General features: G+C 35.0%; 1 protein-coding gene across 2 annotated transcripts in view; it reads left to right on the top strand.

Annotated features, from left to right (window-relative positions):
• The window catches only part of SP4 (Sp4 transcription factor), a 74435-nt gene that overhangs the window by 45973 nt on the left and 13695 nt on the right, over window positions 1-14767 (top strand). For both annotated transcript variants that reach the window (XM_058526927.1, XM_058526932.1), the window contains exon 5: window positions 4272-4471. In XM_058526927.1, coding sequence (XP_058382910.1) covers window positions 4272-4471 — 200 coding nt within the window. The remainder of the gene's footprint in view (window positions 1-4271; window positions 4472-14767) is intronic.

The following is a 14767-nucleotide window of genomic DNA, read 5'->3' on the forward strand; positions in this document are numbered from 1 at the left end:
CCGGCCCAGACTGATTGTTTTTGAGTCAGATTTGGTACTTTGTGTCTTTCTAGGAATTTGTCTATCTCATCTATTATTTAAGTATTAGACATACAATTGTTCTTGTCATTCCTGTATAATCCTTTTTCTTTTTATTTCTGTAAGGTTGGTAGTGATGTCCCTTCTGTCATTTCTGATTCTAGCAATTTGGATCTTCTGTTTTTTTTTTCTTGCTCAGTTTACCTAGAGGCTTGTTAATTTTGTTGACCTTTTCAAAGAATCAGCTTTTGGTTTTATTGATTTTTCTCTATTGTTTCTGTATTCTCTATTTCAGTAGTTTCTGCTCTGTTTTTCTTTCTTTCCTTCTGCTTGCTTTATCTTAGATTTAGTTTGCTCTTTTTTCATTGTCTTAAGATGGAAGGTTAGATTAAGATCTTTTTTAACAGGCATTTATAGCTATAAATTTCTTTCTAAGCATTGCTTTACAATGCATCCCCTAAGTTTAGGTATGTTGTGTCTTCATTTTCATTCACTTCAAAGTATTTCCTAATTTCCCTTTTGATTTCTTCTTTGAAAGAAGAAAGAACCATTGGTTATTTAGGAGTTTATTGTTTAATTTCTAGATATTTGTGCATTTTCCAGTTTCCTCTTATAATTGGTTTCTGTTTTTATTCCATTGTGGTCAGAAAACATACTTTATGTTATTTCTTTACTTTTAAGATTATTGAGATTTGTTTCATAGCCTAACATATGATCTGTCCTGGATAATGTTTCATGCCTACTTGAGAAGAATGCTGTTATTGGGTGGAATGTTCTAAGGATGTTTGTTAGGTCTAGTTCGTTTGTAGTGTTATTCAAGTCTTCTCTTTCCTTGTTGATCTGCCTAGTTTTATGAAAACATCATTGAAAACAGAGTATTGAAATTTCCAACTACTATTGTTTTTTTTTTTTTTTTTAGTTTTTTGTCTATTGCAGTAACATTGGTTTATAATCCAACTACTATTGTTGAATTGTCTATTTCTCCCTTAATTTCTGTTTGTTTTTCCTTCAGCTGTTTTGGTGCTCTTGTTACTCTTGTTCAAGTGCATGTGTGCTTATAATCGTTATTCCTTCCTAATGGATTGACACATTATCCTTATCAAATCTTCCTCTTTATCTCTAGCAATATCTTTTGTTTTAAAGTTTTATTTTGTCTGATACTAGTATAGCCACTCCAGCCTTCTTGTGGTGGTTGTTTGCATGATATCTTTTTCCATCTTTTTGCTTTCAATCTCTTTGTATCTTTGAATATAAAGTGTGTCACCTATAGACAGCATATAGTTGGATGTTGTTTTTTTTTAAAATCCAATCTGAAAAAAATATACTTTTTTATTGGATTGTATAATCCATTCAAATTTGATGTTATTGATATAGTTGAATTTGTCTTCCATTTTACTTTGTATTTTCCGTGTGTCATGCCTTCTTTTGTTCCTCTTTTCCTCTACTGCTTTCTTCTGCATTGAGTGAGTATAATACAGCATTTTAATTTGTAATGTACCTTTTTAATTTTGTGAATGATTTTCTTTACTATATTACTTTAATTACATATTTAGCTTTGATGGTGTTTTTTTGTTTCTTCGCATGCATTTGAATTACTTTTGGGTTTACTTGCTTTCAGCCTGAAGAACTTCCTTAAGTGTTTCTTGCAAAGCATGTCTGCTAGCAACAAATTCTCTCAGTTTTTGTTTATCTCGGAATATATTTATTTCACCTTCATTTTTGAAAGATAGCTTTGCTGGATATAGGATTCTTATTTGAGTTTTTTTCTTTGAGTACTTTGAATATGTTTTTCCGCTGCCTTCTGATCTCCGTTGTTTCTGCCAAGAAGTCAGCTTTTCACCTTACTGGGGTTCCCTTGTAAGTGACAAGTCATTTTTCTCTTGCTGCTTTCAAGATTTTTGTCCTTGTCTTTGGGGTTGAGGATTTTTAGTATAAATATCTGTTTGTGGATCTCTGCATTTATCCTGCTTGGAGTTTGTTGAGCTTTCTGCATGTGTAGATTAATGTTTTTCTATCAGTTTTCAGCCATTATTTCTTTGAATACTTTTTCTGCTCCATTCTCTATCTCTCTCTTCCCTCCCCTCCCCTCCCCTCTTGCTGGTATTCTCATTTGTATGTTGGTGTCCCACATTTCTCTGACATTCTGTTCATTTTTCTTTGTTCTTTTTGTTGTCATTTTTGGATTGCATAATGTCTATTACTCTATCTTCAATTTTGCTATTTCTTCCTTCTCTGGAGTCCCTCTAGTGAATTTTTCATTTCAGTTGTACTTTTCATCTCCAGAATTTCCAATTGGTTCTTTTTTAATCATTTCTAACTCTTTATTGATATTCTTACTTTGGTGTGATATTGTCATTATATCTTGCTTTGCGTCTTTAATCATGGTGTCCTTTAGTTCTTTAAATCTATTTATAATGGCTACTTCGAAGTCTTGTTAAATATGGTTGCTCTCACAGGCAGTTTTTCTTGCATGCTTTATTTTCTAGTGTAATAGGTCATACTTTTTTTTCTGTTTTGTTTTTTGCATGTCTCATAATTTTTTGTGGGCAACTGGACAGTTTAAATAATATAGCAACTCTTAGTATTGTCCCTCTGGTCTCCCCCAGCCCCTATCTTGTTATTTTTGTTTCCTTGTTTATTTAGTGACTGGATGGATTATTTTAATGGAATCACTCCCCCCCCCCCCCCACACACACACACATACACAAAGCATGTTGCTCTTCAGTGGGTGCAGACTTGGATATTCTGACAGTGACCCTGGGATAAGGGTGGTTTTGGTGGGATCTTTTTAACTCTTTTCCTGACCACATCCAGCTGTTAAGCTCCACTAATTGCCAGCTGATTGGTCTGTTGTTTTTAACAATACCCTGAAGCATACATCACTCCACAGACTGATCCAATCAGATTCCTTTTAAGAGTTAGATCACTAGATCTATGTTTTGAGATTTGTTCTGAACTCAGAGGGCTCCTCCCAGCTGCCTTTTTTCCTCCTCCTCTCTGGCAACCCAACCAGCCTACTTTTAGTTTAGCCTGTTTCTCCAATGAATCTATTAGTCTCCTCCCAACTGCCTTTTGCAAGTCTTCATTGTTTTTAAGAGTACCCTTAGGCTCAAACCTCTGCATTTTGTTGCAAATGAAGTCAGTTTCTTTGGGAAAAGATTTGGAGCTCTCTGTTTTAAGGCATGCTCTCCCTCTGGTCAAAGTCTCTGTGTTAATGACTCTTGAACTGGAGGTTGGGGTCATGGCACATTTATGAATAATAATGTGCTCTAGGATCTGAGCGCTTGGTGGCAGATGGGCAGCGGTAGCCTCAGGTTTTCTTGGCTTGCCTCTCAGCTTGGAACCTTTGATTTATGAACTGCAAATGAGCTGGGTCAAGGGTGATCTGGACGCTAGTATTTTCATCATGCCCTATCCAAGGTAGAGCCTGTTTCTCAGGAGTTGAGGTTGAGTGGAAGAAGGGAGTTCCCTACCTGTTAGCCATGATCACCTGGAATTTAGCCTCTGCAACAGGTAGCTGGGGGTAGAATGAGAAATGCTGATGTCCTGTCCTTCTTGGGGAGATAGCACTTTGACAGGACGGTGGGAGGAGAGGGAACCCTATTCTTGGCTGCACCAGTAGGTAGTGTTTCTATGTCAAGGGAGGTGGAAAGGAGGAGGGAGAGAGGGAGTGAGTTGTGGTTCAAATACCACAGACGTTCACTATCTTACTGAGTTCTATTCGATTTTCATGAATAAATGTTTCTTTATTTGCTGTATGCTCATAGGGCCATTTCCAGAGACTGTAAATGGTATTTGTTTTGTTTTTTATAATTTTCACCAGTTTCCCTGGGGAGTAGGGTCCATGGAGCTCTTCACACTGTCCTGCTGGAAATGAAACTCTGAACCTTACACCTTTAAATGGGGATTACTGTCCTTTGGTATTTTAGAGAAGAGTTTTCAGGTGTCTTGAAAATCTTAAAGAGATTTTTTTCCCAAGGGAAGAGCCTATTTAGGAAATGAACATCAGGTCCATGGCGGAACATAAAGTTGCTGAGATTAACATGTTTTCATAGCACTTTTGAGTTTAGTACATAGCCCTGGTTTTTTTTTAATTGAAATTTTTCTTATTTTTAATTATACTTGTGGCATCATAATTTTAAAAACTCGTTCAGAAAAGCTCATTTAATTACCTTTATTCTCTTTTATTTTCCCATAATTATAAGCTTCGTATTTGGGAGTATAATTAGATGTTTGGTTTTTGTTTTTGTTAGAGGCAGTAATGAACCAGGAAAAAAGAAACAGCATATCTGTCATATTGAAGGATGTGGAAAAGTTTATGGCAAAACATCTCACCTACGAGCGCATCTTCGCTGGCATACTGGAGAAAGGCCTTTTATATGCAACTGGATGTTTTGTGGCAAAAGATTCACAAGGAGTGATGAGCTTCAGAGACATAGAAGAACCCATACAGGTTAGTTGGTTTATTTTAATACTTGTACTTTTGACTATTTTTTAGTACATAAATGAAAATTTTGGTGATAGTTAGCTATCAAATTAGAAATATGCAAATTAAAGAGAGAATTCACTTTAGCAATATATGAAAGATGTTTAGGATCAAAATTCTTTATCTCATTTCTGAGATATATTTTATTGTACTTTTTGTAACCTTTATCAGAATAATTACATGATCTAGAATTTATTCCATATGCTTATCTTGTGTTCTTAGCATGTTGAATTCACATATATTATTTTCTGTCAGTATTTAAATAGATGAAAAGAGAGTTGAATTATGATCTTATTGGTGAACTCTATTAAGTTTTTGGTTTTTACAATCCTGGAAATTGACTAAAGTGCCAAACATAATGTAACAAATACCCACCTAACTCTGACTCGGAATTGACAACTGTTAATAAGTTATATTATCTGTTATTTTTTAATAAAACAAGTCATATAAAGTTGACATCATCTTTATCTTCCTACCTCTCAAAGATAACAGCTACCATGAATTTAAAGTGTAAGTTTTAGAGGAAGATGGGCACAGATGTTAGCCAGAGCCAATCTTCCTCAAGAAAAAAAAAAGAGGAGTATTGGCATCGGATGTTAGCTCAGGGCTAATCTTCCTCACCAAAAAATAAAAAGCACAAGTTTTTAGTACAGTTTTAGTATTCCTACATATATTGTTAATGAATATATATGTAAAATATTGTTTTGTGTATACTATGAAATTTTACATAAATAATATATTACAGTATCATAATTTCACTTATCATTATGTTTTGAGATCTATCCAGGTTCATATATATGTATGTATACATGTGTGTATTTCTTTTAACTGCTGTATATGGCATGACGGTACCACACTATATTAATCTACTTTCCACACTGTTGAGATCATTAGTAGGTTTTTTGCTGTCACAAATTTTGCTGCTGTGAATGTACAGTGGGTATGTATGAGAAGTAGAATTATTAGGTCACAGAGAATGTATATATTTGATTTTTCTAGATAACTGCTGAAGAGTCTCTAGGTGGTTGTTACCATATCTACTTCACTAGCAGTGATTGAGAGTTCTCACTTTGCTGTGTGTTCACCAGTACTACATAGTGGCAGGCTTTGCCAGTGTTTGTCAATCTAAAATCGTTTCTCATTTTTAAAATTGCCTTCTTCCTGGTTATAGTAAGATTAAATATATTTTCATACATTAATTGGCCATTTATATTTCTTTTTCTATTGATTATTGCATTTGCTCAGTTTTCTTTTCAATTGTTTTCCTGTGCAATTTCCCCTATATTGCTAGTCTTTTATCTCTATGCTTCTTTTGTCATATGGAAGTTTTACATTTTTATTTAGTCAAATATAAGAATATATAAATGTATTCTTTTTTTTTTTTTTTTTTTTTTGTGAGGAAGATCAGCCCTGAGCTAACATCTGATGCCAATCCTCCTCTTTTTTCCGAGGAAGACTGGCCCTGGGCTAACATCCGTGCCTGACTTCCTCTACTTTATATGGGACGCTGCCACAGCATGGCTCGACAAGCAGTGTGTCGGTGCACGCCCGGGATCTGAACCGGCAAACCCCGGGCCGCTGCAGAGGAGCGTGAGCACTTAACCGCTTGCACCACCAGGCCGGCCCCTAAATATATTCTTTTGTCTTGTGCTTTTTCTTTAATGAAATTCTCTTATCTCAAGATCATAAAGTTTTTAAACATATTTTCTTCTAATGGCTTTAAGGTTTTGTTTTTCTAAGTTTGGTCAGTTTATTAGTCTAGAATTTTTTTTGATGATGGAATGAAATGGTATAATTTTATTTTTCTTCCATATGGAAAGCCATTTCTTTTTTTTTTTTGGGGGGGAGTGAGGAAGATTGGCTCTGAGCTAACGTCTGTACCCCTCTTCCTCTTGGAAAGTCGTTTCTCGAATAGCCCATTCTTTCTCCATTGATTTGTACTGCAACTTTTCTCATATATTAATGTCCCTTTTAAGAGTTTTTAAAGCAGAAAGATTTAAGTCTTTAAATCAGAAAGACTCGATTTCTGAATCCTTTGTTTTGAAGGTTTTATCTATTTTTCAGTTCCTACACCAATACTATACTGTTTTAATTACCAGAGGCTTTTATTAAGTCTTGATATCTGGTAGGGAAATTTCTTTTTTTTGCATAGAACACTGACCCTCTCTATTTAGAACATGTCAAATATATGTATATTTGGGAATCAGTATTTAATTATTGAATAAATTAATAATTTGAATAACATTTTGAATTAGAATTTAAACTTTAACTTATACCAAGGTACATGTAGAACAAAGGGGAAAGAGAACTGGCATTTATTGATCAGCTCCTGTATATCATATGTTTCAAATATATTATGCCATTTGATTCTAACAGCAACATTATGAGATAGAAATTAGCTCCATTTTACAGTAGAAATATATAGTAGATTTATACAGTAGAAATATTCTCAGAGAAGAAAAAAATCGTTAAATCTGTAAGTGATAAATAAAAAGTTAGTCTGATATACACATAAACACAGATGAGTCTTAGTATATTGACTCAATCCCTGAGTTAGTAGTATGCTAAAACTAAGAATTTTAATTAAAAAGAAGGTTTAAAACGAGTTGGGGCTTCTAATGCCACCTCACCATTCATATTGGCAAATATGGTGATTAATAATTAATCCCATAACAATGTTGATGTCTGTTTTAGAAAAACATTTTCCCGTTTATGTCAGTATGAGAGGATGCACTATTTCCACCCTGGATTAGCAAGTGGGACAGATTAGGGAAGCCAAGAAAAATTGCTGCTTTCTTTAATTTGGAACCTCACATTATGATGTCATCATTTTGTTTGAGAAATGATAAGTTTCTAAAGTCCCTCTCTATCACACATCCACACTTACACAGATACACAAAACAAATTTATCCAAGGATTTATATATACATATACTTCAAAACCAAAGATTGATGATTTGGAAGTATATTTTCTTTCTTCTTTTTTTAATGATCCAAACTATTATCATCTATTGGCTTGAATAATTCAGAATTAAGTAGGTACTTTAAGCTTACTTTCAGTGTTTGCAATATCTTGAATACACCATACACAAAATTGTTTAAACATGTTATTGTGAAAAATATTGGGCTTAATATCAGCATATTTACGTTACTGTTAAAGATTTAATAGAGCAACTTCTAAGTGTTTATTCAAGTTGTTGAAAAGAATATGAAATGATATCTTTTGAAATAAGTATGTATTAAGCATTTAATATGTTAAGTTGAAAGCCTTGGCCATTCATGGCCAGAATTAGGTTTTATTTAATGCCCCACCACTACACTAAGTAGAAACTGAGTCAGTACCTTACTATGAGTGAATCAATGAGTTATTTTTCTTCAGTGCTCAAAATAGTGCATGCTTTTTTTTTGTAAAATAAATTTAAAAAGTTTTTCCGAATGATACATGCGTATGGTATTTAAAAATCAAATCATATAGAAGAGCTTGTGATGTTAAGGAGATGCTTTGCTTCACCCCTGTTCTACTCCCCAGAGAAAACCATATTTAATCTTTTAACTGTTTTTACATTTTTATTCTTCCTGTGATGGCTGCCATATATCTAAATAATATGCTTATACTGTTATTTATTGATCTGTCAATATTAGACACTATCTATTGACTTTTTGCTTTGAGAGTTAAGAATTCACCCCACTTTGCATCATCTGCCAACATTAAATTTTTTTTAACTGTGTGCAGGCCAGACATTGTCTCTTGATTCACCACTCTGTGATATGGTATTACTGTGTCTGTCCTTCATTTTCTATCTCTTTCACCTCTTAACTTCTCTCACCTAATCTTTTACTCTCCTCTCTTTTTCTTGGTGTTAAAATGTTTACATTTCTCTTCAGTAAGCTCTGTCTCCTTTTTTAATAGCTTATTAGTTCTTAAAATTGAAAATTAGTAAATAATAATTATGACTATCTAACGTGCTATGATTACATATCCTTTCCTGTATGGTTTTTGTTTTTTCTTCACGTTTCTAATTGCCTTTTTTCCCCTTGCATTGGCTAACTTTATCACCTCCTTTTGCCATTTCGACTTTTCAAGAATAGTATCAACTCCATCCAGGTTCTCCTTATTCCTGGAGGTCTCCAGCTTTCTGATTGAACACAGTCTGATTCTTGTCTAGGGCTGCTGCACAGCTATAATCTTGAGACTTTTCTTCCCTGCCCTATTGGTTTGGATCCAGTATTCTCAAGATCTCACATCTTCATTTTTCTCAGTTTGTTCCCTTGGTTGCTGCAAAACATTCTGAAATCCTTCCTACAAAAATGCTTGGGGAACTAAATTTATCTGAAAATGTCTTTATTTTGCTTTTCCACTTAATTGATAGTTTGGCTAATACCAGATTCCAGGTTGAAAATTATATTCACTCAAAATATTAATGGCACTGCTGTATTGTCTTCTTTCGTCCGTTTTACTAATAGTCCATTGTTATTCTTTTCTTGGTTTTTTGTAGGTGACCTAAATTTTCCCTTTCAACGTTTAAGAGCTGATTTGTTTGTTTGTAACGTTTTTCTTTGAAGTAATTTTACTCTTACAGAGGAGTTACAAAGATAGTATAGAGAGTTCTCATATACCCTTCACGCAGCTTCCTCTAACACTAACCTCTTCCATAACCACAGTAACTTATCAAAACAAATAAATTAACATTGGTACAATACTATCAATTAACGTACAGACTTTCCCAGAAATATACTTTTCCTGTTCCAGGATTCAGTCTAGAATACCACATTGCATTTCTTTGTCGTGGCTCTTTAGTCTCCTGCAGTGTGTGAAATTTCCTCATTCTTTCCTTGTCTTTTCTTACCTTGACACTTTTGAAGATGAGGTATTTTGTAGACTATCCCTCAACTTATCTGATATTTTCTTGTGATTGGGTTGAAGTTTTGTTGTTGGGAAGAGTATCAGAGACATTATTGCCCTTTCATTGCATCATATCAGGGACATGACAAATATGCTGTCAATATTTCTTATTATTGGTGATGTTAACCTTGATGGATTGGTTAAGATAGTGTGTGCCAGGTATCTCCACTGTGAAGTTATTTTTTTTCTTGCCGCTCTGTGTATTAGAAGCACGTCACTAAATCAGTAAGTCCAGGTCACACTCAGGGGGAGGCGAATTAAGCTCCACCTCCTGGAGGGAGGGGTATCAAAGAATTTGTAGACTTACATGACAACAACCAGAGTAATTAGTAAATATTTTGGGAGAGGTTCTTTGAGTCTATGCAAATATCCTGTTTCTCTTTAAAGAAAATGGTAGCGTTTCACTTTAGCGTTCCTCATTATGTCTTCCCTGCAGCAGTTATTACCGTGATGTTCTAAAGGTCATTCTCTTATTTTCCTTATTGCTTGTAAATTTTTAGTTGTGATGCTTGTGTAAGGAAGATTTATACCTTCTTCCCCAATTACTTGTTTATTCTGTCATTTATTTATATCACTATGGACTCATGAGTATTTATTTTTTGAATTATAATCAAATACTGTGATTATTTATTTCCTTGCTCAAATTTTTCGATCTTTGGCCATTAGAAGTTGTTTTAGATTGCCTCCTCTGTTCTTTTGACATGCCTCTATCCTTTTTTTTTTAACCAGTAAGAGCTTTCTTTTAATCTTTAACGTTCTGTTAATTGCATAATTAGGTTTTCATTTATTGTGTGAACTGGTTGGACTCTTCAGCTCTGGGCCCCCTCCCACCCACTACCCACCTCCTGTCTCATTCTCCCCTTTTTATTTTCTATTCTCTTTGGACTCTTACTAGATGTATGTTGGACTCCCTATATTGGTGGTTGTGTTTTGTTTTGTTATCGTACAGCTTTTGTCTTTTTACTTTTTTCTTTTATTTTCTATGAGATTCCTTAACTTTATCTTTAGATATTTCTATTGAATTGTTTTTTAATTTCCAAGAGTGCTTTTTATTGTTTCTTTTTCTATCACGTCCTGTTTTTTTGTATAGATGCAGGAGCTTGCTGAAGGCCTCCGAGTTTTCCAGCTAGAATTTTTTTAATACTTATATTTCCTCCAGGATAATTTTTTTGTCTGTATCTTGCTGTTTCTGATGTTGTAGGCTTTCCTGCTTTGTCCAGTGATCCTTGGCTTTTGTTCAAGTTTATGATGATGATGATTGATCAGTATGTTTTAGTGAAGGATTATGAAAGCTTCAGGACCTGGTAGCTTTCATTTTAGACAATTGGATAGGGGCACTGTGTGTTATACTAGAAGACACCTAATTACCAAAATATAGTAGTATAGTATGGGACTACATTTCTTTAGATACAAATCCTCAAATATTTTGCCCTATTTTTTTGATAGTAGGGTTAATATTCCACATATAGACTTCCATTTACTGCTTTATGCTCCATGTCTCCCATCATTTTGAGTCTCAGAGTTCTACAGAAGACAGATTGGCTCCCTTCTAGAATATATCCTGTTCCTTCATAATCTCTATTCTAGTTTGCAGAACTTTGATACAATCAAAACTTGTATAATAATGCATAACACAAGTGAGTTTCACAGGATTTTTTCCCCTGCTTTGTCTCATAGCTTTGACACTGTGGGTGCTGGATAGTAGGTAGGCAGCAAACACTCTAGGAGAAACCATATATATTTAGACAGAGAACTGAGAAAAGGGGCCCCTGTGCTCCAAGGCCAGCCCTGTGTGTAGGTTGCACTGCCGTAGTGGTAGCATAGGCACCTAAAAACCTGAGAAAATACCCATATCTCTGGCCAGATCAACTGGGCAACGGGAACCTTGTTTTCCAGCAAATGTGAGGGGAATCACCATTATTTTTGTCTTTGCCATTTCACCCTGATGGTGATGCCAGTCATGGTGTACGTGCAGGATGGTACAGGAGACCTTGGGAATTCTGGCTTTCTGGCCAGAGGAACCAGGAAAAGGGACACCTAGGAGTTGGAAAGCATGAGGGAAATTTTGGAGAGATCTGTAAAAGGGGATCCCTAATTACGGGTATGGAACAGAGTAAGTTCTGGGCTCATCTCCGAGCTGTGCATACACAGAACAGACCCAGAGAACCATAGCAAAGGCCTCAAGAATGAACTGTCTTATAAACCACCACCTAATTCCCAGTGTGTCTTAGGCAGACCAGTCAACATAACATAGTCTTTGAAAATGAATTAATATTGGAACTACTGCCCAAAGAAGGCAAGGTAGAACTTTTAATCTGAACCTAAATGGGTTGATTGCCAGCTAAAATGAAAAATTACTCTAGAGGATTTTTAACAGGACCCAGAGTTACCACAATAGAATGTCCAAAATGTCCAGGATACAATCCAAAATTACTCAACATACTGTGAACCAAGTAAATCTGACTGTGTCAAGATGATCCACATTTTCGAATTATCAAAGACTTTAAAACAGCCATTATAACCATCATCCATGGAGTAAAAGTAAACATGTTTGAAATAAAAGGAAAAGCAATTTTCAGCACAAAAATTAGAACCATAACAAAGAACTAAATGGTAATTTTGGAACTGAGAAAATGCAATATACAAAGTTAAAAATTCACTAGATGTGCTCAATAGCAAATAGAGATAAAGAGATAAATAGAGGAAAGAGTGAAGTTGAAGATAGATTGCTAGGAATTGTAGTCTGAAGAACAGAGAAGAAAAAGATTGGGGGAAACACGTGAACTGAGCCTCAGGAACCTGTGAGACAATAATAAAATTGATGTCATTGGAGTCCCAGAAAAAGAGGAAGAAAAGATTGGTGTAGAAAAGTATTTGAAGAAATAATGGCTGAGACTTCTTATTAGGTGAAAATTATACATTTAAGAAGCTCATTGAATCCCAAACAGGAACTAACAGAAAACTGTGCCCAGATACATCATAATCAGTCTGCTGAGAATCAAAGGTAAAGAAAAAATCTTGAAAGGAGCCAGAAGAAAATGACACATGACATGTAGAGGAAGAAAAATTCAATCAGTTGATGATTTCTCTTCAGAAACTGTGGAGGCCAGAAGAAGAAAAGAATTGTCAACTCAACATTTTATATCCAGTGAAAATATTCTCAATAACAAAAGCAAAATAAAGGGATTTTTCAGATGAAGGAAAACAGAGATTTGTTGCCATCTGATCTGCTCTACGAGAAATGCTAAAAGAAGTTCTTTAGGCGGTAAGGAAAGGATACCAAAGGGAAATCTGGAATTTAATAATGAAAGAAGAGCAAAAGAAATGGTAAATACCTGGGTAAATAAAGCAAACTATTATTATTCTTAAATTTTAAAAAATGTTTGACTGTTTCAAGTCAAAATTTTAACACTGTCTGCTGGATTTTCAATGTATGTGACTGTAATATGTATGGTAAATATAACAAAGTGGGGAGGGTAAAGAAACCTATAGGGTTGAAAAGCTTCTTTTTTTACTGTGAAAATATAGAGATTGGTATGTATATTGTGAAAAGTTAGGTGTGTATATTGTAATCCCTATATCAACTACAGGCATATCTTCGAGGTATTGCAGGTTCTTCTCTAGACCACCACAATAAAGTGAATATCACAATAAAGCGAGTCGTGGGAAGTTTTTGGTTTCCCAGTACATATAAAACTTATGTTGATGCTGTACTGTGTTCTATTAAGTGTGCAATAGCATTATGTCTAAAAAAAAAAAGATCACATACCCTAATTAAAAAGTACTTCATTGCTAAAAAATACTGACCATTATCTGACCCTTCGGTGAGTCATAATCTTTTTGTTGGTGGAAGGTCTTATCAAAAACATAGTATCTGTGAAGTGCATTAAAATGAGGTATGCCTACATTAAAAATAAAGAGATTCAGTGGGGAAAGGGGGAATAAATTAAAATAGAACACTAAACAATAATAATCCAAAAGAAGGGAGGAAAGGGAAAACAGAAAAATGAAAAAACAGAACAGAAAGAGAAAACAGACAACAAAATGATAGACTTAAATCTAATCAAATGAATAACTACATACTATGCAAATTGTCTAAACGTAGTGATTGGAAGAGAGAGGTGGTCAGATTGCATTACAAAAGACCCATTTATATACTGTCTACAAAAAACCCACTTCAAATATAATCATATGGATAAGTTAAAAGAAAAAGGAGAGGGGGGGCCAGCCCGGTGGCGCAAGTGGTTAAGTGCACACACTCTGCTGCGGTGGCCCGGGGTTCGCCAGTTCGGATCCCGGGCATGCACCGACGCACTGCTTGGCAAGCCATGCTGTGGCAGCATCCCATATAAAGCAGAGGAAGATGGGCACGGATGTTAGCCCAGGGCCAGCCTTCCTCCGCAAAAAGAGGAGGATTGGCAGATGTTAGCTCAGGGCTGATCTTCCTCACAAAAAAAAAAAAAGAAAGAAAGAAAAAGGAGGGGCCAGCCCAGTGGTGTAGCAGTTAAGTTCGAGTGCTCTGCTTTGGCCGTCTAGGGTTTGCTGGTTTGGATCCTGGGTGTGGACCTACTCACCGCTCATCAAGCCATGCTGAGGCGGCATCCCACATAGAGCAACTAGAAGGATGTACAACTATGGCATACAACTATCTACTGGGGGTCTGGGGAGAAAAAAGGAAAAAAGGAGGACGATTGGCAACAGATATTAACTCAGGGCCTATCTTCCTCAAAAAAAAAATAAAGGTCAAAGTATCAGCTTCCAAAAGAAAAAGGATAGAAAAAATATACCATGCAAAGACTAATCACAAGAAAACTAAAGTTGCTATATTAATAATAGGCAAAATACACTTCGTGAAAATTACTAGATATAGCGGGACATTCCATAATGATGAGTGGGTCACTTTACATTGAAGACATAACAATTCTAATTGTAATATGCATCTAACAACAGAGCTTGACAGTGCTCTAAAATATATATGAAGCAAGAACTAATAAAACTGAAAGGAGAAATAGACCAATTCACAATTACTCTTGTAGAGTTGATACTCCTTTCTTAGTAATTGATAGAACAAGTAGACAGAAAACAAAAAAGGATATAGAATGTTGTCATTCAACTTACCCTAGTTGACGGTTATTACTCAAGCCAATTGCAGCAGAATACATATTTTAATCAAGACAATCTGGAACATTCACAAAGATAGACCATATTCTGGGCCATGAGACACACCTTAACAAATTAAAAGAATAGAAATACAAAGTATGTTCTCAGATCATAATGGAATTAAACTAGAAGTCAGTAACAAAAACATTTGTGAAATCTCCAAGTATCTAGAAATTAAACAACACTTTTCTGAATAACCTG

This window comes from Diceros bicornis, chromosome 3 (genome assembly GCF_020826845.1).
Source record: "Diceros bicornis minor isolate mBicDic1 chromosome 3, mDicBic1.mat.cur, whole genome shotgun sequence".
Lineage (NCBI taxonomy): Eukaryota > Metazoa > Chordata > Mammalia > Perissodactyla > Rhinocerotidae > Diceros > Diceros bicornis.